This window comes from Scyliorhinus canicula, chromosome 6 (assembly GCF_902713615.1).
Source record: "Scyliorhinus canicula chromosome 6, sScyCan1.1, whole genome shotgun sequence".
Taxonomy (NCBI): domain Eukaryota; kingdom Metazoa; phylum Chordata; class Chondrichthyes; order Carcharhiniformes; family Scyliorhinidae; genus Scyliorhinus; species Scyliorhinus canicula.
Window position 1 is genome coordinate 189,579,999 of NC_052151.1, and position 22,557 is coordinate 189,602,555.

Consider the following 22,557-nt stretch of genomic DNA (forward strand, 5'->3'; position numbering starts at 1 on the left):
AAAGGGCCATTTGGCCTACTCCTGCTCCTAGTTCTTATGTTCCAAGTCCCTCTTAACTTCATCCTCAACTATTTCTGCACCATGTATGCCGTTTGTTCCGGGGCTATTTTTCATTCTGATGCACAATACTGCAAAATTAGGTTCAGTAAAAGTTACCATTGTTCTATCCCCATGCAAATAGTGTGCAACTCTTTCTATAATTTCTGATTTCATGGCCCATTTCATAGCACTTTGACAATACACAGAATTGTGTCAACAATGTTAGTAGCCTGCATGTCAAGCTGCAATCTCTCCCCACAACCCTCCCTAGTGGCCAGTGTTTGCAACTGTGACAAAAGACTGAGGGCGGGATTCTCCCAACGGGAGACTAAGTGCCGACGCCTGAGTGAAAACCGGAGTGTTTAACACCGGCGTGTCGGAGGCCGCTCCTCACCCCCTATTCTCCCACCCCCGGGGGGAGAGGAGCAGTGCCGCGTCATTTACACGCATCGGGCCTTGGCGCCGCATAAAAGCGAAAATAATGTCCTCCCCGCGGGTGCCCCACAAGAAATGGAGGGGTGAACTTGCGGGGCGGCGGAGGAAAGGACTGCGTCCTTCAGAGACGCCGGCCCGCCGATCAATGGGCACCAATCACAGGCCCTTTTGAGCGCCCCCACGGTGCTCGATCCTCTCTTCTCCCCCCCCCCCCCCCTCCCCCCCCCACAGGCGTTTGCGCGCTGTTCACACCGACAGCGACCAGGTGTGGTTAGCGCTGAAGTGAATACGTCGTATTGGGCAGGCCGCTCGGCCCATCCGGGCTGGAGAATCGGCGCTCGTCCGTTACAAACTGTAAGCGGCGATTCTCCGAGCAGCCTGCCGTAAATCTCGGCGTGCCGTTTTGGGGCGGGGGGGAGAATCATTGCGCCCCGAATAGGAAGAGTTGACATTGAACACAATTATCAACACAAAATTACCCAAAATTGTGATGAGGGATTATAGACCAAAACTGCATTCAGAATTACTGACACAAAATGCTCAATTCATTCATCTGAATTTCCCCTGCTATTTTAGTGTTAACCCATTTAAGAAAAAAAAAAATCAGGTTAACCTTTCAGGCAAGGTAACAGATAGGAATTTCCGATAAATGCAGCGTACAACAGAATCTCAAAGCATAATTTCAAGAGTATTGAAGGGTAAGGATCAGTGAAGCAAACTTTATTCATGCCCTCTTCCCCTATCTTAAAGGATTGGTTTTAAAAATAAGCAACTTTGACAGCGAGTAGCGGGCTTCATTTGTCCCCGAGAACCTACTTTTTAAAACCAGGTTTTTGGCCATCTGCCCCAATGTCCCGTTGAGTGGCTTGGGGTCAAATGTTATTTGATAAAACTCCTGTGGTGCACTTTGGGACATTTTCCTGGACACTATACAAATGCAAGTTGTTGCTGTTTTGGAAAACCACGGAATCTAGCTAATTTAATATATTAGGATACCGGGAAAATAATGAGATGAAGCCAAAGGTGTATATATCTCACACACCATCTGTTTACTAAGAAGTTAGAACAAGAATTTTGTAAAACATTACATTCAACAGATTTCCCCATGACAAAAAAAAATCTTTAAATCCACTATTCACTGACTCAACTGCAACAATATTATTTTTCCCCTTGAATGAGCATTCTACCAATGTGAATCATTGGTTCTACAATGTTGAACTGAGTCTCACAACATTAAAAATTCATACCTGCTGAACAAATATAGCTCATTGTCTGACCTCTAGCTACAAAACCTTATTCTCTGCTGTATATTTTGGACGAGCTGCCAAATATAAATCAGCAGTACTCTGCCTCATTCGCTTTATTGTTGCCTGCTGTTTGGAACCAAAGAATTATTAAGCATCAAGACAAATGTTTTTAAAAATTATATTGATTTGAATACATCCTGCCTCTGAATACTTCTATCCTTTTGAAGAATGTGATTGCCTGCAGCAATTTCATTTAAAATCACTTTCGCTGGCGCAATTTGTGATCTAACTTTGTAATTAAAAGAAAAACATGGTTCATTTTAATAATAGCTCCCGTCAAACAAAAGACCAGAACTAATTTATATGGCTCCGAGCTGCCAATTCAGAGGTGTTAAACATATAGGAGGTCAGGTTAGACTACGCATGAATAATCAATTTTAAAAGTCTTGGAACGTAATGTTGATGCATTACGCAGTTAGTTTAAAAATAAAAAAAAATTACAGGTTTGAAATGACAAGGTCTCACTTTTGAATATCAACCTTTTGTAATTCAGTTTCATCCCCCTCCTCCTTGACAAGACGTTACTAACAAACCAAATTGTTTGTCTCCCACACATTTAAATAAAAACCCCAAGTCCCTTCTTAATTTTTTGACAGTTCAGAGATGGTGACAAGTCAACAAGGCATATTCTTCTGACACAGTGGAAGTGACAGGTCAACTGGCTAGTGGTGTCCCAATGTCAAACGGGGTTTTGGACAGGGCTGCTATTTTACTTTAACTTGGCTGTTCAGAAGCATAATTCAAGCTATCCAATTACCATCGTTTGCACGGGACACCAACGGCAAGCAAAGGGTTAAAAGACAGTGGCCTGGATTCACTGCCGTCCGCCGCTGTGATAGAGAATCGGAAAATCGGGATCGGCGCCCGATCGCAATGCTCTGACCCACCACTAGCAGAGGGATCAAAGTTAGTGCCCACACATCACCAGGAGGATGTAAATCAGTTGCAGCTCTTGTTAGACCGCTTGATGGCTCTGGAGCTGCGGATGGACTCACTTTGGAGCATCCGCGATGCTGAGGAGGTCGTGGATAGCACGTTTAGCGAGTTGGTCACACCGCAGGTGAAGGTTACTGAGGGAGATAGAAAATGGGTGACCAAAAGAAAGAGCAAGAGTAGGAAGGCAGTGCAGGTGTCCCCTGCGGTCATCTCCCTGCAAAACAGATATACCGCTTTGGATACTGTTGAGGAAGATGGCTCACCAGGGGAAGGCAGCAGCAGCCAGGTTCATGGCACCGTGGCTGGCTCTGCTGCACAGCAGGGCAGGAAGAAAAATGGCAGGGCTATAGTGATAGGGGACTCGATCGTAAGGGGAATAGACAGGCGGTTCTGTGGACGCAATCGAGACTCCAGGATGGTATGTTGCCTCCCTGGTGCAAGGGTCAAGGATGTCTCGGAGCGGCTGCAGGACATTCTGGGGGGGAGGGTGAACAGCCAGCTGTCGTGGTGCACAAAGGCACCAACGATAGAGGTAAAAAACGGGATGAGGTCCTACAAGCGGAATTCAGGGAGTTAGGAGTTAAACTAAAAAGTAGGACCTCAAAGGTAGTAATCTCAGGATTGCTACCAGTGCCACGAGCTAGTCAGAGTAGGAATGTCAGGATAGATAGGATGAATGCGTGGCTCGAGAGATGGTGCAAGAAGGAGGGATTCAAATTCCTGGGGCATTGGGACCGGTTCTGGGGGAGGTGGGACCAGTACAAACCGGACGGTCTGCACTTGGGCAGGACTGGAACCGATGTCCTAGGGGGGGTGTTTTCTAGAGCTGTTGGGGAGGGTTTAAACTAATGTGGCAGGGGGATGGGAACCAATGCTGGAAGTTGGAAGGTAGTAAAACAGGGACAGAAACAAAAGGAAGTAAGGGGAAAAGTGCAAGGCAGAGAAGACATAGTCAGAAATCCATAAGGGCGACAGTACAAGGTACAGTGACTGAGGGGAGCACAGTGAATAGGCCCAGTAATAACAAAAGGAATAAAACTGGAGATGTTAAGATTCAAAACAGAGGTAAAAAAAACCAACATAAGTGTACTTTACCTGAATGCTCGTAGTATTCGGAATAAAGTAAATGAGTTGGTGGCACAAATCATCGTAAATGACTATGATTTAGTGGCCATTACTGAAACATGGTTAAAGGATGGTCACGACTGGGAGTTAAATATCCAAGGGTATCAAACTATTCGGAAGGACAGAGTGGATGGTAAGGGAGGTGGTGTTGCTCTGTTATTTAAGGATGACATCCGGGCAATAGCAAGGGATGACATCGGTGCTATGGAGGATAAGGTTGAATCCATTTGGGTGGAAATCAGGAATAGTAAGGCGAAAAAGTCACTGATAGGAGTAGTCTATCGGCCACCAAATAGTAACGAGATGGTGGGGCAGGCAATAAACAAAGAAATAACTGATGCATGTAGAAATGGTACAGCAGTTATCATGGGGGATTTTAATCTACATGTCGATTGGTTTAACCAGGTCGGTCAAGGCAACCGTGAGGAGGAGTTTATAGAATGTATCCGCGATAGTTTCCTAGAACAGTATGTAATGGAACCTACGAGGGAACAAGCGGTCCTAGATCTTGTCCTGTGTAATGAGACAGGATTGATTCATGATCTCATAGTTAGGGATCCTCTCGGAAGGAGCGATCACAATATGGTGGAATTTAAAATACAGATGGAGGGTGAGAAAGTAAAATCAAATACTAGTGTTTTGTGTTTAAACAAAGGAGATTACAAGGGGGTGAGAGAAGAACTAGCTAAGGTAGACTGGGAGCTAAGATTTTATGGTGGAACAGTTGAGGAACAGTGGAGAACCTTCCAAGCGATTTTTCACAGTGCTCAGCAAAGGTTTATACCAACAAAAAGGAAGGACGGAAGAAAGAGGGAAAATCGACCGTGGATATCTAAGGAAATAAGGGAGAGTATCAAATTGAAGGAAAAAGCATATAAAGTGGCAAAGATTGCTGGGAGATTAGAGGACTGGGAAATCTTTAGGGGGCAACAGAAAGCTACTAAAAAAGCTATAAAGAGTAAGATAGAGTATGAGAGTAAACTTGCTCAGAATATAAAAACAGATAGTAAAAGTTTTTACAAATATATAAGACAAAAAAGAGTGGCTAAGGTAAATATTGGTCCTTTAGAGGATGAGAAGGGAGTTTTAATAATGGGAAATGAGGAAATGGCTGAGGAACTGAACAGGTTTTTTGGGTCGGTCTTCACAGTGGAAGACACAAATAACATGCCAGCGACTGATAGAAATGAGGCTCTGACAGGTGAGGACCTTGAGAGGATTGTTATCACTAAGGAGGGAGTGATGGGCAAGCTAATGGGGCTAAAGGTAGACAAGTCTCCTGGCCCTGATGGAATGCATCCCACAGTGCTAAAAGAGATGGCTAGGGAAATTGCAGATGCACTAGTGATAATTTACCGAAATTCATTAGACTCTGGGGTGGATTGGAAATTAGCAAACGTGACGCCACTGTTTAAAAAAGGAGGTAGGCAGAAAGCAGGAAATTATAGGCCAGTGAGTTTAACTTCGGTAATAAGGAAGATGCTGGAATCTATCATCAAGGAAGAAATTGCGAGGCATCTGGATAGAAATTGTCCCATTGGGCAGACGCAGCATGGGTTCGTAAAAGGCAGGTCATGCCTAACTAATTTAGTGGAATTTTTTGAGGACATTACCAGTGCAGTAGATAACGGGGAGCCGATGGATGTGGTATATCTGGATTTCCAGAAAGCCTTTGACAAGGTGCCACACAAAAGGTTGCTGCATAAGATAAAGATGCATGGCATTAAGGGTAAAGTAGTAGCATGGATAGAGGATTGGTTAATTAATAGAAAGCAAAGAGTTGGGATAAATGGGTGTTTCTCTGGTTGGCAATCAGTAGCTAGTGGTGTCCCTCAGGGATCCGTGTTGGGCCCACAATTGTTCACAATTTACATTGATGATTTGGAGTTGGGGACCAAGGGCAATGTGTCCAAGTTTGCAGATGACACTAAGATGAGTGGTAAAGCAAAAAGAGCAGAGGATACTGGAAGTCTGAAGAGGGATTTGGATAGGTTAAGTGAATGGGCTCGGGTCTGGCAGATGGAATACAATGTTGACAAATGTGAGGTTATCCATTTTGGTAGGAATAACAGCAAACGGGATTATTATTTAAACGATAAAATATTAAAGCATGCCGCTGTTCAGAGAGACTTGGGTGTGCTAGTGCATGAGTCACAGAAGGTTGGTTTACAAGTGCAACAGGTGATTAAGAAGGCAAATGGAATTTTGTCCTTCATTGCTAGAGGGATGGAGTTTAAGACTAGGGAGGTTATGTTGCAATTGTATAAGGCCACACCTGGAGTATTGTGTTCAGTTTTGGTCTCCTTACTTGAGAAAGGACGTACTGGCGCTGGAGGGTGTGTAGAGGAGTTTCACTAGGTTAATCCCAGAGCTGAAGGGGTTGGATTATGAGGAGAGGTTGAGTAGACTGGGACTGTACTCGTTGGAATTTAGAAGGATGAGGGGGGATCTTATAGAAACATTTAAAATTATGAAGGGAATAGATAGGATAGATGCGGGCAGGTTGTTTCCACTGGCGGGTGACAGCAGAACTAGGGGGCATAGCCTCAAAATAAGGGGAAGTAGATTTAGGACTGAGTTTAGGAGGAACTTCTTCACCCAAAGGGTTGTGAATCTATGGAATTCCTTGCCCAGTGAAGCAGTTGAGGCTCCTTCATTACATGTTTTTAAGGTAAAGATAGATAGTTTTTTGAAGAATAAAGGGATTAAGGGTTATGGTGTTCGGGCCGGAAAGTGGAGCTGAGTCCACAAAAGATCATCCATGATCTAATTGAATGGCGGAGCAGGCTCGAGGGGCCAGATGGCCTACTCCTGCTCCTAGTTCTTATGTTCTTATGTTCTTATAAATGGATCTTAATGACACATTTATATCCACTTAGCAGGCCCAGTTCTCCGGTCCGCCGTGATCCTTAGGGAGTTTCCCCCCAAAGTCCTTGCGAGGGCCCCCAGGATAGTGCGACCCCCCCCAAGGACCCCCTGTAGAGCCCCTTAATAGGGATCCCCCCCCCACAGAAATCCCCTAAATAAAGGGACATCCCACCACAGGGATCCAGTAACCAAAAGACCCCCCACAGGGACTCCCTGATAAAAGCCCCTCCCCTCCCCCGCAAAGAAAAGAGACCCTTGTTTGGAAACTAGATATCAGTCCAGACAGAGGGCAGAATTAGAGTTCTGGGGCTGAAGTAGATTAGAGGCATAGGGAGGGGCCAGGACATTGAAGGATTTGGAAGCAAGGATGAGAATATTGAGAGGTGTTAGTTAGTCAAGAGCCAGCATCGGACAACGGGCACATGAGCGTGGTTGAACTGAATTTGGTGCAAGTTAGGACACAGGCTTCCGAGGTCTGAATGAACTCAAGTTTACAGAGGATAGAACATGGGGAGACTGGCCAGGAATTCAATAGAATAACCAAGCTTGCAGGCATCTGGGAGGGTTTCAGCAACAGGTAGGCTGAGGTGAGATGAGGGGATTCAAGCAATTATACGGATGTGGATGTAAGAGGGGCTGTTTAGCTCAGGGCTAAATCGCTGGCTTTTAAAGCAGACCAACAGCACGGTTCGATTCCCGTACCAGCCTCCCCTTACAGGCGCCGAAATGTGGCGACTAGGGGCTTTTCACAGTAACTTCATTGAAGCCTACTCGTGACAATAAGCGATTTTCATTTTCAAGTGGTCTTACTGGTGGCATGATATACGGTTAGAAGCTCATCTCTGGGTCAAATACGTCATCCAGGTTACAAAGATATTCTCAGACAGCTGCCAGGGAATATGATTAAGTCAATGATTTAAGAACAGAGTTCAGCAGCTGGACCCAAAGTTACTGGCTTTTATTATTTAATATTAATAAAATTTAATTGGGAGAATATTCATATTTAACCAGGGGAGGGGAGGGGGAGGAGGGTGAAATTAAATCAGCCATGATGACAGAAAAGCAGGATCTAGAAGAGATAGAAAAGTCGGAAGGGATAGACAAAATATGGACATAGAAGTCATGAGTTTAGGATGAGCAACAGTCAAACACATGCACACGAGTGGACAGGGAAAACTTGAATTACATAGCCTTGGTTACATAGTAATTACTCAGACACAAAAAAATCATGGAACTACGTTTTGAAGAGAAGACAACAGGAGGGAGTCCAGAGTTGAAGCGAGGGGCCCTGTGGTAGGATAAGGTTAAAGTTAGTAGGCTGGTGTCAACATGGGAGCACTGACGAACTGATGTCCAATTTCACAGTAGGGAGCTCCTTAGGGAACTGATAGTCCAAGGTGCAATCATCACAATCATGCACTGTACTTTATTTTTAAAACTGGAGGGGGCAGATAGGACTTGAACCCATTTGATCTTCCAATTTAGAAGGAGCGCTCCCAAAGCTTGTGATTTCAAATAAGTTGGACTTTAACCTGGTTTTGAGACTTCTTACTGTAATCACTAATGGCAGAGCACATGGAAGATAAGCCAGAGTTGTGGCAAATTCTGAGAGATTTGCTCATCAACATCGGCCCTTAAACCAACAATTCGTATTTTATAACTTTTATCCTTCTGTTCAACTTCCAGCATGTACTTGAGTTTTATTAATCTCTTAATGGGAGATAGATCACTTGGTTGCATTGTGTACCAAAATCAACCTCTCTCTAAATGTCAGCAAAACCAAGGAATTGACCATCCACTTCAGGAGGCGTAGCCACGACACACACCCCCATCTACAACAATGGCTCCAAAGTGGAGATGGTCGATAGCTTTAAATTCCTGGGGGTCACCATCACCAACAGTCTGTCCTGGTTCACTCACGTTGGTGCAACAGTCAAGAAAGCCCAACAACGTCTCTATGGAAGGTAAATAAATTTGACATGCCTGCGTCAACTCTCACAAACTTCTACAGATGTGCCATCGAGAACATCCTATCCGGCTGCATCACAACTTGGTATGGAAACTTCTCGGCCCAAGATCGGAAGAAACTGCAGAGTGTGGTGAACTCAGCCCAAGCTTGCCACCCTCCAATTGATTCTGTTTGCACCTTCCGCTACCTCGGGAAGTCAGACAGCATTGTCAGAGACCCCTCACATTTAGGCATTGCACTCTTCCAGACCCTTTTAAGAGGCAGAAGATACAGAAGTCTGAAGACCCACACATCCAGACATAGGAACAGCTTATTCCCCACAGCTACTAGACTCCTCAACGACTCTCCCTCGGACTGATCTGTTCCCTGCAAGAACACTATTCATGATGCCCTATGCTGCTCTTGCTCATGTGTTTGCTTTGTTTGGCCCTTGTTCCGCAATGTAACCAATCATTATTTGTCGATTAGTCTTTTTGTCAGTGTACGTACTGTGTACGTTCCCTTAGCCGCAAAAAAATACTTTTCACTACACTTCGGTACATGTGACAATAAATCAATCAATTTCCAATGAACCTAACTCAGACTGAAGTGTCATGTACAATCCTGCCATTGGTAATTAAGCCTTTAGCCACTGAAATACACTCTGGAATTGCCTCAAATTCCTGTGCCTCTTCACATCCTTCACTTTAAGACCCTGCTTAAAACGTACCTTTCGTTAGGAGTTTCATCACATCTCCAAACCTCTCCTTTGGTCAGGAACCCATTTCTCCCTTATGCCAGTAAAAAGGCTACCATGTAAATTTGAGGTGAAATTGATCATTTCAAGTTAGATAAAGGTATCAAAGCACATGGAAAAAAGTAAAGCAGACTTGAGGTATAGATCAGATATAACCTAATTAAATGGCAGCACGAGTTTGAGGTGTTGATAGGCCGGCTACTTTTCCTATGTTGTTAAAAAGCAATTAACAATTTTTACAGATTAGAAAACTCCAAAACTTTGAGTACAACTATCAACCTGTACATTACATCCTGCAATCCTTTGTTGCAACTCACTCAGAGACCCAGGCAGTGAAGGATTGAACTGCAGTCTCCACACATTCAAAAGCTTTAATTAGCAGAAACACACATCACTTCCAAACCACCACCATTTCAGTCTGCACTTGCGTGAGCACAGGTGAATCCCCAGTTAATACCCACATCTGAATGCAATTAAACACTCAATTAATACAATTAACAAGTTCTACACTGCAAATACAGCTGCTTCATTTTTGAACCACTAATTATTTTAATTCAATGTTCTTCACTGGTTAACAAATTCTGCAATGCCAGTAACCTGACAGAAAGTGAATGCTGCTTTACATCTCTTCCAATTTGCTCATTTAATTTATATTCCATCGTACTCAAAATAGGTCAACATAAAGTTTGTTAATATTGTTCCCCAAAAAGTCTGGGACTGAATTAGAAAGATTTTTGATCTGCAAGGGAATCAAAGGGACAGAAAAGTGCAGTTCAGCTCACAATCAGATCAGCCACGGCATGACTAAATGGCACAGAAGGCTTGAGTGGTCAAATGGCCTATGTTCCTATTTGTTATGTTTTTATGATCTGGAGTGTACTGCCTGAGTGTGCAATGGAGGCAATTGAATTGTGGCTTCTAAAAGGGAATTGGATAAGCACCGGAAGGTTTGCAGGATTTTCTTATAATCATACCGTTTCATAGAGGATTTACTTGGGGAAAGGGTGAGGAATGGGACGAACCAATTAAATTGATTCAATGTCTGAGAGCTAGCACAGACACGACAGGCTGACCTTCTGTGCTGTAACCAATCTATGATTCTGTATGTCTGTTCAGTAAGCCTTTGAAAATAAGTGCAAAGAAGTGTAAAATGAGATTCAGTAATGTGGATCATCCTACTTCATGTCTTCAATCATTGTGTGGGTGGCACTTTGACGGGACTGCTTTGCGAAATTTTGCACTGGGGTCTAATGGGGCTTGGACTGCAGTATTTGTAATCTGGTCCCATCATAACTCCCCACACCAGCTCGCTGCCAAGCAGAGATGAGGAGAAATATTTTTTCCCGAGGGTCGTTAGTCTGTGAAACTCACTTCCACAGAAAGTAGTGGAAACTGGGTCATTGACTTTATTCCAGGCCAAGTTCAACAGATATTTGATGTACAGAGGTCAACGGGACAGAGAGAAAAATGGAGTGGAGACCACACCAAATCAGCCACAATCTTATTGAATGGTGGAATAAGCTCCTGCTCCTAAGCACAATGTTCCTGTGTACCAGTTATAGGTTGTTGGTGGAGATGGATCCAGAACATAAGAGCACAAAGAAAATAAGTTCCGATTAGCTGACGGTGCACTAGTGGACCCAAACGAAGGGGATGCCAGAGGGGATGTGATGAATAACGTTTTTATGCAGTCAGCGGTAACGATCTGGAACTCGCGTCCTACAAGGGTGATAGAAGCAGGGACAATGAATGGTTTCAAAAGGAAATGTATGAGCTCTGGTGGGAAATAAACTTGCAGAGTTTGGAAAGGAACAATGTGTAGGACTGTAGGCAGAAAGCAGCAGAATGGCATTCAGTAAATTGCTCAGTCTTAAAGCCGGTTCAGGTCTGAATGGCCTCCTTCTGCACTGTACAAATGTGTGAAAGTCTGCGAGGTATAGGGATAGAACAGGGTAATATAACTGATTATGTTTCTCTGCAGCAGACGTTCCCAAACTATGTGCCATGAAGGTTCCACAAGAGTGCCAAAAAATAAGGTTTAAAATGATTACACATTAATGTAAATCAACTAAATCTAATCTTTGTTTTCAGCTCCGCGGTCAGCATCTTGCAATGAAGCTCAGGCCTCCCATGCGAGGGTCGGCCTGGAATGGGCTGCACACGTGTGGTTCGGTTTGTTTAATATTAGTAATTCGAACCGTGCATGTGCTGGCTGGGAATTGGCTGCACATGCGCAGTACTGAATTTTTCTACATTGGTTAGGCCCATGGGCGCAACCCTTTCCTTGCTGATGCATACACAGGAGATCTCAGGTTCTCTGGGAATTGGAAATGCCGACCACGTGTCAAACTCCATGTGCATGCACAAAAACACAAAAAGGGCACAAACGACTGGGAGAAATGAGGCAGACAGAAAGAGATTGGCGGCACATGGTTAGCACTGTTGTTCCACAGCGCAAGGGACCCGGGTTCAATCCTCAGCTTGGGTCACTGTCTGTGCGGAGTCTGCACGTTCTCCCCGTGTCTGCATGGGTTTCCTCCAGGTGCTCCGGTTACCTCCCACAAGTCCTGAAAGACGTGTTTGTTTGATGCCTTGGATATTCTGAATTTTCCCTCCGTGTACCTGAACAGGCGCCGCAGTGTGGCGTCCAGGAAATTTTCACAGGAACTTCATTGCAGTGTTAATGTAAGCCTACTTGTGACTAATTAATTAATCAATTAATAGTTCCAAAACCCAAGATCAATAAGTTTTTATTTGGTTAAATTATCAAGGATTAAAAAATCAAGGCAGGTAAATGGGGTCAAAATGTACATAGAACATACACTGCAGAAGGAGGCCATTTGGCCCATCGAGTCTGCACCAACCCACTTAAGCCCCCCACTTCCACCCTATCCCTGTAACCCAGCAACCCCTCCCAACCTTTATGGTCACTAAGGACAATTTATCATGGCCAATCCACCTAACCTGCACGTCTTTGGACTGTGGGAGGAAACCGGAGCACCTGGAGGAAACCCACGCAGACACGGGGAGAACGTGCAGACTCCTCACAGACAGTGACCCAGCAGGGAATCGAACCTGGGACCCTGGTGCTGTGAAGTCACAGTGCTATCCACTTGTGCTACCGTGCTGCAGTTCAGACCTGATCTAACTGAACGGGAAAAAGTGTCTGATGGACTGAACAGTTTATTCCTGTTTCTACTTCCCAACGTGTTGACTTCATTGCTGCATGAAACAAAGCCTGGACAACATACACCTACCAAGAACAAACATTCAATAGCTTCCCATCTCCAGCCTCTACAATGCATCCTTGGCATCATATGGAATGACAACGTCATAGAGATCTATAGCACAGAAAGGTTCCTTTGATCCATCGTATTTGTGCCAGTCAAAAACTACCATGTGCGGTGAGGTGGATTGGCCATGATCAATTGCCCTTAGTGTCCTAAAGAATAAGGTTAATGGGGGGGTTGTTGGGTTAAGGGTATGGGGTGAATATGTGGGTTTGAGTGGGGTGATCATTGCTCGGCAACATCGAGGGCCGAAGGGCCTGTTCTGTGCTGTACTGTTCTAATTCTAATTCTAATGTAACTATTCTAATCCCATTTTGCAGAACTTGAGGTAAATGGAGAGCATCCTGAATTTTAGACCCGATATAAGATTAGACACTAAGTTATGAATTGGGTATTTTAAATTAAACCATAGCCAGTTCTCGGCCTCACTTGACCAAGTTGGAATACATTGAACGCAGTCGGACTGCCAAGACATGCCCTGTAAATAACACATCAGATATTAGCCATCCCATTCAAATTGATCCAATGTTGTGGATTGCCCAGATAAAGCTAGACTTTCTGGCACCCAGTTACCACATATGAAATAAGGTTACGTGCAAATAATACACCTAGAGATGGATCCCATGGTGGTGGGTTCCTGGTGTCCTGCAGAGTTGCAATCAGCAACTCCATTGGGTATTGCGATCCCTGCCCCGAGGGCTCATTGGCTAGGGCCAGAGAACTTTCTGGAAAGGCACTTTCCAGGAGTATAGAGATACTCCTGGATCTCTATAGAGAGTATAGAGATCGATCACCTAGGACCCGCCCCAGCAAAGATTCAACGAAGAGTAACAGAAAGATTTGACAACAGTCTAGAGAAGGAAAAAAGGAGCGTGCGAGATCCACCTTCATGGACGAAGGCCCTGAGACAAGTGTGACTCAGAGAATTGGGCCCGCCACTCAAATGAGTGGCAGTGGTAGTAGGAAGAATCTTGGGATTGACTTCTGATGGTGACATGCGAGAGGGAGGTCCAACATCTGATAGTTCCGGCCTGGATCTGATTTTTTAAAGTCTTTTTGACCATTTATTCGGGAGAATTTCACTAGAAAACATTCTGGAATGGAACGACAAGTTCCCCGCACCGAATTCATGCCCAAAAGAAAGGGGAAAGGAACAAAGAAACCCGAAGTACATAGTCATTCGATGGACTCAGGAGCCTTGTGCAACTCGACAGAAAAGATGGTGAAGGCAGAGTTGCCGTTTTTGGAGGCCCCAATTGTGATGGACATGCTCTTAAACGTGTTGGCTAAGAAATTTACTATACATTTCGAGAGGCAGTGGAAGTTGGTCTCGGAGAGATTATTTAAGTCGACTGAGGAAGAGCTGGGCCCGGTCCAGGTGGAGCTTGATAAAGCCGTCGAGACAGTGAAGAAACATGGTGAGATTCTGGAAGGTGTGGAGGAGGTGCTCATGAGGCATGGTAAGCAGCTTGCTTCATTAGAGACCAAAATGGCAGGTGGTGGCCGATGAAATTAAAAGGTTGAAGGCGAAAGTCGATGACCTAGATAATCGTCAAGGAGGCAAAACCTCAGAGTTGTAGGGCCCGTCCCGTCCCCCGTTTCCCCCCCGTTTCCCCCCCCACCCCTCCCCCCCCGTCCCCGGGCAGGCCCATTGACCGAAATGGGCCGCCTAGTGCGATGACTATTCTAACCTGTAGAGCCTCCGGACAGTGCATCGTACATGGTGGAGCTTCTGCGTGGATTACCCTTCCAGAAATTAGAGGGGGAGAGTAGGAAGGAGTTGGAGGCCTCGCTCGGCTTGAAGGAGGTGCTGCTTGCGGTTGGGTTATTGCAAACGAGTAAGGTTCCGAGCCTAATGGATGTCCTGTTAAGTTTTCGAAAACAAATTCAGACCAGCTGGTGCTATTAATGGTAGATATGTTCAACAACGCTTTAGCCTGAGGTTCCCTGCCTGCTGCACTTCCACGGGCTTCCATCTTCCTCATTAAAAAAAAAAGATATGGACCCCATGGAGTGTGGTTCTTACAGGCCCATTTTATTGCTGAATGTGGATGCCAAGGTATTGGCTAAGGTGCTGGCTCTGCGTTTAGAGCCATGTGTCCCAGGTATAGTTACAGTGGACCAGAGAGGATTTGGGAAGGAGCAGCAAGTGTCGGCTAATATACAGGGGGTTCCGAATGTTGTCCTCTCCCCTTCTCTGGCCTGAGCCGGGGAGAATTATATCTATGGATGCAGAGAAAGCATTCAACAGGTTGGAGTGAGAATACCTCAGAGGTGATTCGGAGGTTTGGATTCAGGCAGAAGTTAATTTTTTCGGTGTGGCTTCTGCATCGGGCTCCCATGGTTAGTGTTCGCACTGAGCGATGAGCCCGCAATACTTCTCACTGAACAGGGGTGCCATTGCTGAAACTATCTTTTTGCAAGGAGTTAAAACCCCTGGTGATAGCACTGAGGTCTTCGAGGGATAAATTGGGACAGAAGGGAGCACAGTGCATCTCTATGTGCAGCTGACCTGTTCTTGTATGTCATGGATCATATCTCCTCTGTGGACAAGATTATGAAGCTGCTGAGGATCTTTGTTTCCTTTTTGGGCAATACGTTAAACCTGGGAGAGTGAGAATATTGTCTGGTTAATTCCTCTGGGGAGGGATGCAAACCTAGGCGTATTACCTTTTCGCCGAGTCAGAGGTAGCTTCTGGCATCTGGGTATCCAAGTGGCACATGATTGGCCTAGGCTTCACAAGTCAAACTTTACCAGTCTGTTGGGACGGGTGAAGTCTGATTTGCAGAGGTGAGGTAGCCTCCCATTGTTCCTGGCAGGTAGAGTCCAGACGATCAAGATGAATATTCTGCCAAGGTTCCTAATTTTGTTTCAACACCACCCTAAATTTCTCGCTAAATCGCTCTTTGCGAGGGTGAACAAGCTAGTGAATTCCTTCATATGGGCGGGTAAGGCACCAAGAATTCACAGAGGGGTCAGCAGTCGGGGGGCTTGGCACTACCCAATTTCCTCCTGTTGGAAAGCCAATGTGGAGGTGGTGAGGGGGTAGTATAGGGAGCAGGATACCATACGAGGGAAGATAGAAGCAAGTTCGTGTAAGGGGTCAAGCCTCTGGGCTCTCGTGACAGTGTCACTCCCACTCTATCCAGTGAAGTATATCTCAAACCCAGTGGTGATTTCTACTTTGAAGATATGGAGGCAGTTCAGACAACATTACAAGCTGGGTGCCATGTCATTAGTGACCCCTATATGCGGTAGCCATTTGCGCCATTGGGTCTGGATTTGACTTTTACGGTCTTGGAAGGTGTAGCCATCTGGGATGGCCACTTACAAAAAGAAACATGGACATTCGCAAAGCCTAAAGGGAAATATGGACAATGTAAGATTCAGGCAGGCACAAAGCCTGCATGTATATTCGTGAGCAAAGAATCCAGACAGCATCGAAACCCCCAACCGATTAGCATTTTAATGGCCCATCTCCGTAAGACAAAGGACTGATACTCAGGTAACCGACAAAATTCCAGGCACATCGGCGCCACTCCCTTTACTCAGGAAGCATAAACAGCGAGGTCAATGACTGCTTAGGACATGCCCAACCATCAAGGCACCTCCCCCCCCCCACTTTATTGGCTCAGATCGAAGGCAGTGATCGAGAACTGACCAATTAATTGGGTCCAGACCCAAGGACCGCCCAAAAGTGCGCAAAACCCCCCAGGATAAATAGAGACACTGCCATGTGTTCAATCTCTTATGGACCTGGCACTCCGGCAACGTCCGTCTCCAACTGCAGCACCACGAGCAGAAGCAAGTCCAAGTTCAACGCTCGCTACCAGACTGATGATCCTAGCTGAACCGCAGTTACTTCTCCAGACCCAGATTCGAACAAAGGCCACCGATCCTCTGACCTAAGCCGGGTGCCTGAAGTTAAGTACAGGTTGTCATAGGTGTTAGGTGTAGTTTAGCTCGTAGTGTTTATGTTGCATGTGTAAGTTAATCTTGTGTAAAAATAAAGTATCATTGATCTTGAACTAACTGACTGGTTGTTTGGCTCTTTGATCGATACCCGGTTGAACCTTGTGGCGGTATCATTTGATACCTGGCGACTCTGAAAGCAATATAATATCAATATCTAGATAAAAGAAGGGCAACCTCATTAACTACCATATTTATAACAAATAAAGATAGCAACAAAGAGAAGGGGCTAGAGTGCTTTAGAGACCTGTTTATGGAGGGACTCCAACTATCAGAACACTGTTCTGAAATTTTCAATTGCACAGCATAGCTTGTCCTACTTTTGCCTTAGCACAGCAACCCTCCCTGTTGGAGGAAATCTTATGGTTGGCGAGGGCTTGGGAGGGGGGGGGGTTTGAAGATCAGTGGAATCTGTGCCGCTGGATCGGGTGAATGGGACGCCAATCAAGCAGGGCATTTGTCCTCGATGGAGTTGAGTGTCTTGAGCGTTATTGGGGCTGCACTCATCCAGGCAAGTAGAGAGTATTCCATCATACACGAGATTTGTGGATGAGATGCTTCTACTTAACAGCATACCGGTATCCCCTTCAAATTTAACTGACACAATATGTACACGCTGGAACCTTTGAAAATTGATCAATTATTGAACTTACCATTTTTAGTTTTTCTAAAGCAATAGGTTTCTCTTGCTCTTTTCCCTTCTTCTTTTCATCTTTCCGTTTGTCTTTTTCTCTCTACAAATATAACATTATACTGTTATAATCTATATTAAAAAAACAAGATAACACATGGTCCCTACTTGTTACCACCTGTGTAAAATAGTATTTACAGGTATAGCATAAAGCTGGTAGGAGTTTCAATTGGATGGCGGGCAAGTGAGAGTGAGAGTGAGAATGAATGCGAGAGTGTGAGAGTGAGGGAGTGAGGGGAAACGGGAGGGAGGGAGGGAGGGCGAGGGCAGGCGGGAGGGAGAGAGGGCAAGGGCAAGTGGGAGAGAGGGTGAGGGCGTGGGAGAGAGGGAGGGAAGATAGCAAGGGGGAGGGAAGGAGAGCAAGAGGGGGAGGGAGAGATGCCGAAGGGGAGGGAGAGAAGCCAAAGGAGAGGGAGAGAGGCCGAAGGGGAGGGAGAGAGGCCGAAGGGGAGGGAGAGAGGCCGAAGGGGAGGGAGAGAGGCCGAAGGGGAGGGAGAGAGGCCGAAGGGGAGGGAGAGAGGCCGAAGGGGAGGGAGGGAGAGAGGCCGAGGGGGTGGGTGGGAGAGGCCAGGGGGGAGGGAGGGAAAGGGGCCGAGGGGGAGGGAGGGAGAGAGGCCAAGGAAGTGGTGGGGAGGAGGGGAGGGGGAGGGGAGGGAAGGGAGAGGGGGAGGGAAGGGAGAGGGGGAGGGAAGGGAGAGGGGGAGGGAAGGGAGAGGGGGAGGGAGGACAAGGGGGAGGGAGGGCATCCTCAGATCAAATTAATAAACACATGTTTGAAACCATTTAAGGAGGCTCTCTAGACAAATAGACACCCTTTAAAAAAAATTTAAAAGGTAAAATTTACTACGAAACTGGCAATGTACATCAATTTAACTAGTAAAATGTTTTTTAGAAATTCAAAGTGGTTTAGTTTGTGTTACTCTCCAATGGTGCACTATGCACTAAATAAAAATGCTTGATATTCAGCTGCGTTGGCAAAACCATACCTGGTTTCCCCACATATATCAAAGAATATGTTTTGATGCAAGAAATTAGAGGACAATATTTCCGTTTGTGATCATGCATGACTTTGGGTAGAAAATCAAACCGTAAAATGAATTTGCAAATCTAGTGCTATTTTGTTTTTATAAATTTAGTGTACCCAATTCATTTTTTCCAATTAAGGTGCAATTTAGCGTGTCCAATCCACCTAACCTACACATCTTTGGGTTGCGGGAGCAAAACAATCTAGTGCTATTCTGAACGCGATATGTACCCTGATTGCCAATTGGGGTAGATATTTTGGGTGCATTTCTTTTGTAAAAAAAAGCATTGAGCCATGTTCAGAATTCAAAACTTTGCTTTTGCTATCGCTGAAGATGACAGTAGCCAACTGGGCCAGGCGGATCAGGAAAGTCTCCCGCTGAATCACTTCTGCCCTTAGGTGAATTCCAGCCAGGGCAGGAAGAGAGATGCTGCAGTTGGTTGCTCTGGCCTGAGGTTTGAAAGGTTGTAGGGATTGGAGTAAGATCCCCGGCTGGAATGCACTGATTAGGGCAGGGAGGGCATTGACAGAAAGAGAGCTCAAAGTGTATCTGGTTGTAGGTTTTAACAGTTGTTGGCTACATTCTGCGGAGACTCAGAAGAGGCCAAAATGAAAAGGATGTGGGGTTGGTGAACCAAGCTGTCCGCTTTTCTTGCAAACTTTGCATCAATAAGGTGACAACTGTGAACATTTCTGGTGGTCTGTTGACAATATGTCCTCTGTTGATCAAATGGTGTGGCAGGCAATCAGAATAATCGCTGGCCAATGATCGTTTGGCAAAATAAAGACCACTGAATATCGACATTTTAAGCTTAAAAAAAAAGTCAGCATGAGATATTTTAAACAGACAGAACAGGTTCTCTCCAGAAAGCTTGGTCTTCTGCCAAAAGCAGATCCGCTTTCCCACCATGGCTTACTAATGAAAAAATATTCATAAAAGTGATCAGAAGATCATGCACTGCAGAGTGAACAACATCACATTCAGTGTCCATCAATACTTGATAAGATAATACCTCTAGCTTGCTCTTCTCAGCTGCATTTGATAAAGAGGGAGATGATGGCAAGGGTGCAGCAGCATCAGAGGAGGTTATCTGCACAGAACAGGTGAAAGGAACAAGCAGACGCATATGAAGAAATAATAGAAGGCGAAAACAAGCATTAGCATAACATAAAAGACCTACATGTTGAAATATCAACAACCAATATTAGTAGCCAAAGAAAGATAATGATCACCAATTTTTTTTTTGGGGGGGGCATAAATTGAGAAATTGCAAAACCTCAAGTCAGGAATCCAAGTTTATGACTACAGCAATTTAAACTCCTTTGAAATGCCTATATTGTAAACCTATCCACAATGCAGAGGGCTGTGTGATTACAAATCTCAAGCTGCCAATACCAGATCTGTACACACAATTAAATATAGGATAATTTCAGATTAAGCTCCTTTATATACTCGGGATTTTAATACTGCTATAATGGTGGGCAACATCCACAAGTTACCTCTTTCCTTGCACAGAGGTTTCTAAAATCACTCAGTCAACATCTTGTATACTCAAGTAGAAGGCGCTCCTCACATCGAAGACCACAACTCAAAATCAGCTAGGGAGCTTTAGGCTACAAAACAATGAATCCCCTTTCCTCATGTTATCAGGGCTGCGATAAGGAAAATGGTGAAAAACAAATAGCCATTATTGCACAGCCCACTGCACAGTGTCAACAAATCTATTATTTAGCCAATAAATTCAGCAATAACCCTCCAATTTAAACTGAGCTCTGTCAACGTGTTTTCTTCAGAATTATGTTAGAGAACCCAGCCATTACTCCAATGGCAGAGATGTTGGTAATAGAAATCTGCTAATAACATGAATGCAGTAGCCTTTGGGACATGATCTTTCACCAACTGCAGAGCAGAGACAATACAGATTAGGTAAATTGCAATGCTGCCACAAGACATAATACACGACTAAAAGAAAAGGTGGACTTGCATTTATATAGCGATTTTCATGACCACTGGATATCTCAAAAGCACTTTACAGTCAATGGAATACTTTTAAAGTGTAGTCACTGCTGTAATTTTGCAGTTTCCACATGACAGGAGTAACTATAAGCAAACTGTAAAATGACTGGTTTGAAAGAGTTTTGATGCAACTTCCTCTCATCACCACCTTGCTAACATTTTCCAATGCAATAGCAGTTTAATAGGCAATGTTTCTCGTAGATTGCTCCGAGTATTTATAACGAATACAAAACCAATTTCCTATTAAATTGCTCAATTGTGTATTGGGCCCACAAGAGTGCTCAAGTTTGATAGATTTGTTGTTGAAGTAAAAGAAAATTGATTTCTCTCAGGCCATTACAACATAGAACAGTACAGCACAGAACAGGCCCTTCGGCCCTCGATGTTGTGCTGAGCAATGATCATCCTACTCAAACCCACGTATCCACCCTATACCCGTAACCCAACAACCCCCCCTTTAACCTTACTTTTTAGGACACTACGGGCAATTTAGCATGGCCAATCCACCTAACCCGCACATCTTTTGGACTGTGGGAGGAAACCGGAGCACCCGGAGGAAACCCACGCACACACGGGGAGGACGTGCAGACTCCGCACAGACAGTGACCCAGCCGGGAATCGAACCTGGGACCCTGGAGCTGTGAAGCATTTATGCTAACCACCATGCTACCGTGCTGCCCTAAACATGACCGGGTACTCCGATACTTCCATCCAGCAGTGGCAGAATACCAACTTGATTGGGGGCAGCATGGTAGCACATGAGAATAGCACTGTGGCTTCAAAGAGCCAGGGTCCCAGGTTCGATTCCCCGCTGGGTCACTGTCTGTGCGGACTCTGCATGTTCTCCCCATGTCTGCGTGGGTTTCCTTCGGGTGCCCTTCGGGTGCTCCGGTTTCCTCCCACAGTCCAAAGACGTGCAGGTTAGGTGGATTGGCCATGATAAATTGCCCTCAGTGTCCAAAAAGATAAAGAGGGGTTATTGGGTTACGGGAATAGGGTGGAAGTGAGGGCTTAACGTAGGTCAGTGCAGACTCGATGGGCCGAATGGCCTCCTTCTGCACTGTATGTTCCATGTTCTATTCATTCCACATGATATGAAGAAACAGCTGAAACTAGATACTGCAAAGGCTATGGGCTCTGACAAAATTCCAGCAATTGTACCGAAGACCTTGGACCAAATTGCCCGGGCATGCAAAACGCAGGACATATCTAACGCGGTCAATTACCGGCCCATCAGTCTACTCTTGATCATCAGTATGTAATGGAAGAGGTCATCACGAGCCTGCTCAAGCACTTACTCAGCAATACACTGCTCACTGATGCTCAACTTGGGTTCCGCCAGGGCCACTCAGCTCATACCTCACTACTGCCTTGGTTCCAACATGGATAAAATAGCTGAACTCCAGAGGTGAGATGAGAATGACTGCCCCTGGCAACAAGGTAGCATTTAATCGAGTGTGGCATCAAGGATCCGTAGCAAAACTAGAGTCAATGGCAATCGGGGGGTGGGGCAAAGCAATATGGTTGTGGTTGTTGCAGGTCAATTATCTCAGTTCCAGCACATCACTGCAGGAGCTCCTCAGGCCCAGCCATCTTTACCTTCCTTCCGTCACAAGGTCTGAAGTGGGGATGTTCGCTGATGACTCAGATAATGAAGCAGTCCCTGGACAATATCTAGGCTTGGGCTAACAAGTAACATTCATGCCACACAAGTGCCAGGCAATGACCACCTTCAGCAAGTGAGAATCTAACCATTGCCCCTTGACTTTCAATTGCATTATCATCGCTTAAGCTCCCACTATCAACATCCTGGGGAGTACCATTGATAAGAAACTGGACCAACTGTATAAATACTGAGGCTACAAGTGCAAGTCAGAGATTAGGAATCCTGCTACAAGCAATTCACCTGACTCCCCAAAGCCTGTCCACCATCTAGAAGGCACAGGTCAGGAGTGTGACGGAATATTCTCCAATTGCCTGAATAAGTGAAGCTCAGACAACATAAGAAGCTCAACATCATTTACGGCAATGCAGCCACTTGATTGGCACCCCACCTGCAAACATTCATATCCTCCACCTCCGAAGCAGTGTGTACAATCTACATTATGCACTGCAGGAACTCACCAAAGCTCTTTAGACTTCACCTT

At 45.2% G+C, this 22,557-nt stretch overlaps 1 protein-coding gene across 5 annotated transcripts in view; it reads right to left on the bottom strand.

Moving 5' to 3' along the window:
• smap1 (small ArfGAP 1) overlaps positions 1-22,557 on the bottom strand; it is a 329,292-nt gene that overhangs the window by 205,247 nt on the left and 101,488 nt on the right. For 2 of the 5 annotated variants that reach the window (XM_038800670.1, XM_038800672.1), the window contains exons 5-6: positions 19,407-19,484; positions 17,332-17,412 (exon numbers count right to left, since the gene is read on the bottom strand). The exons of 1 other annotated variant lie outside the window; for it this stretch is intronic. In XM_038800670.1, the coding sequence (XP_038656598.1) occupies positions 17,332-17,412; positions 19,407-19,484 (159 nt within the window). The remainder of the gene's footprint in view (positions 1-17,331; positions 17,413-19,406; positions 19,485-22,557) is intronic. 2 more of the 5 variants (XM_038800673.1, XM_038800671.1) reach the window with 1 other exon arrangement.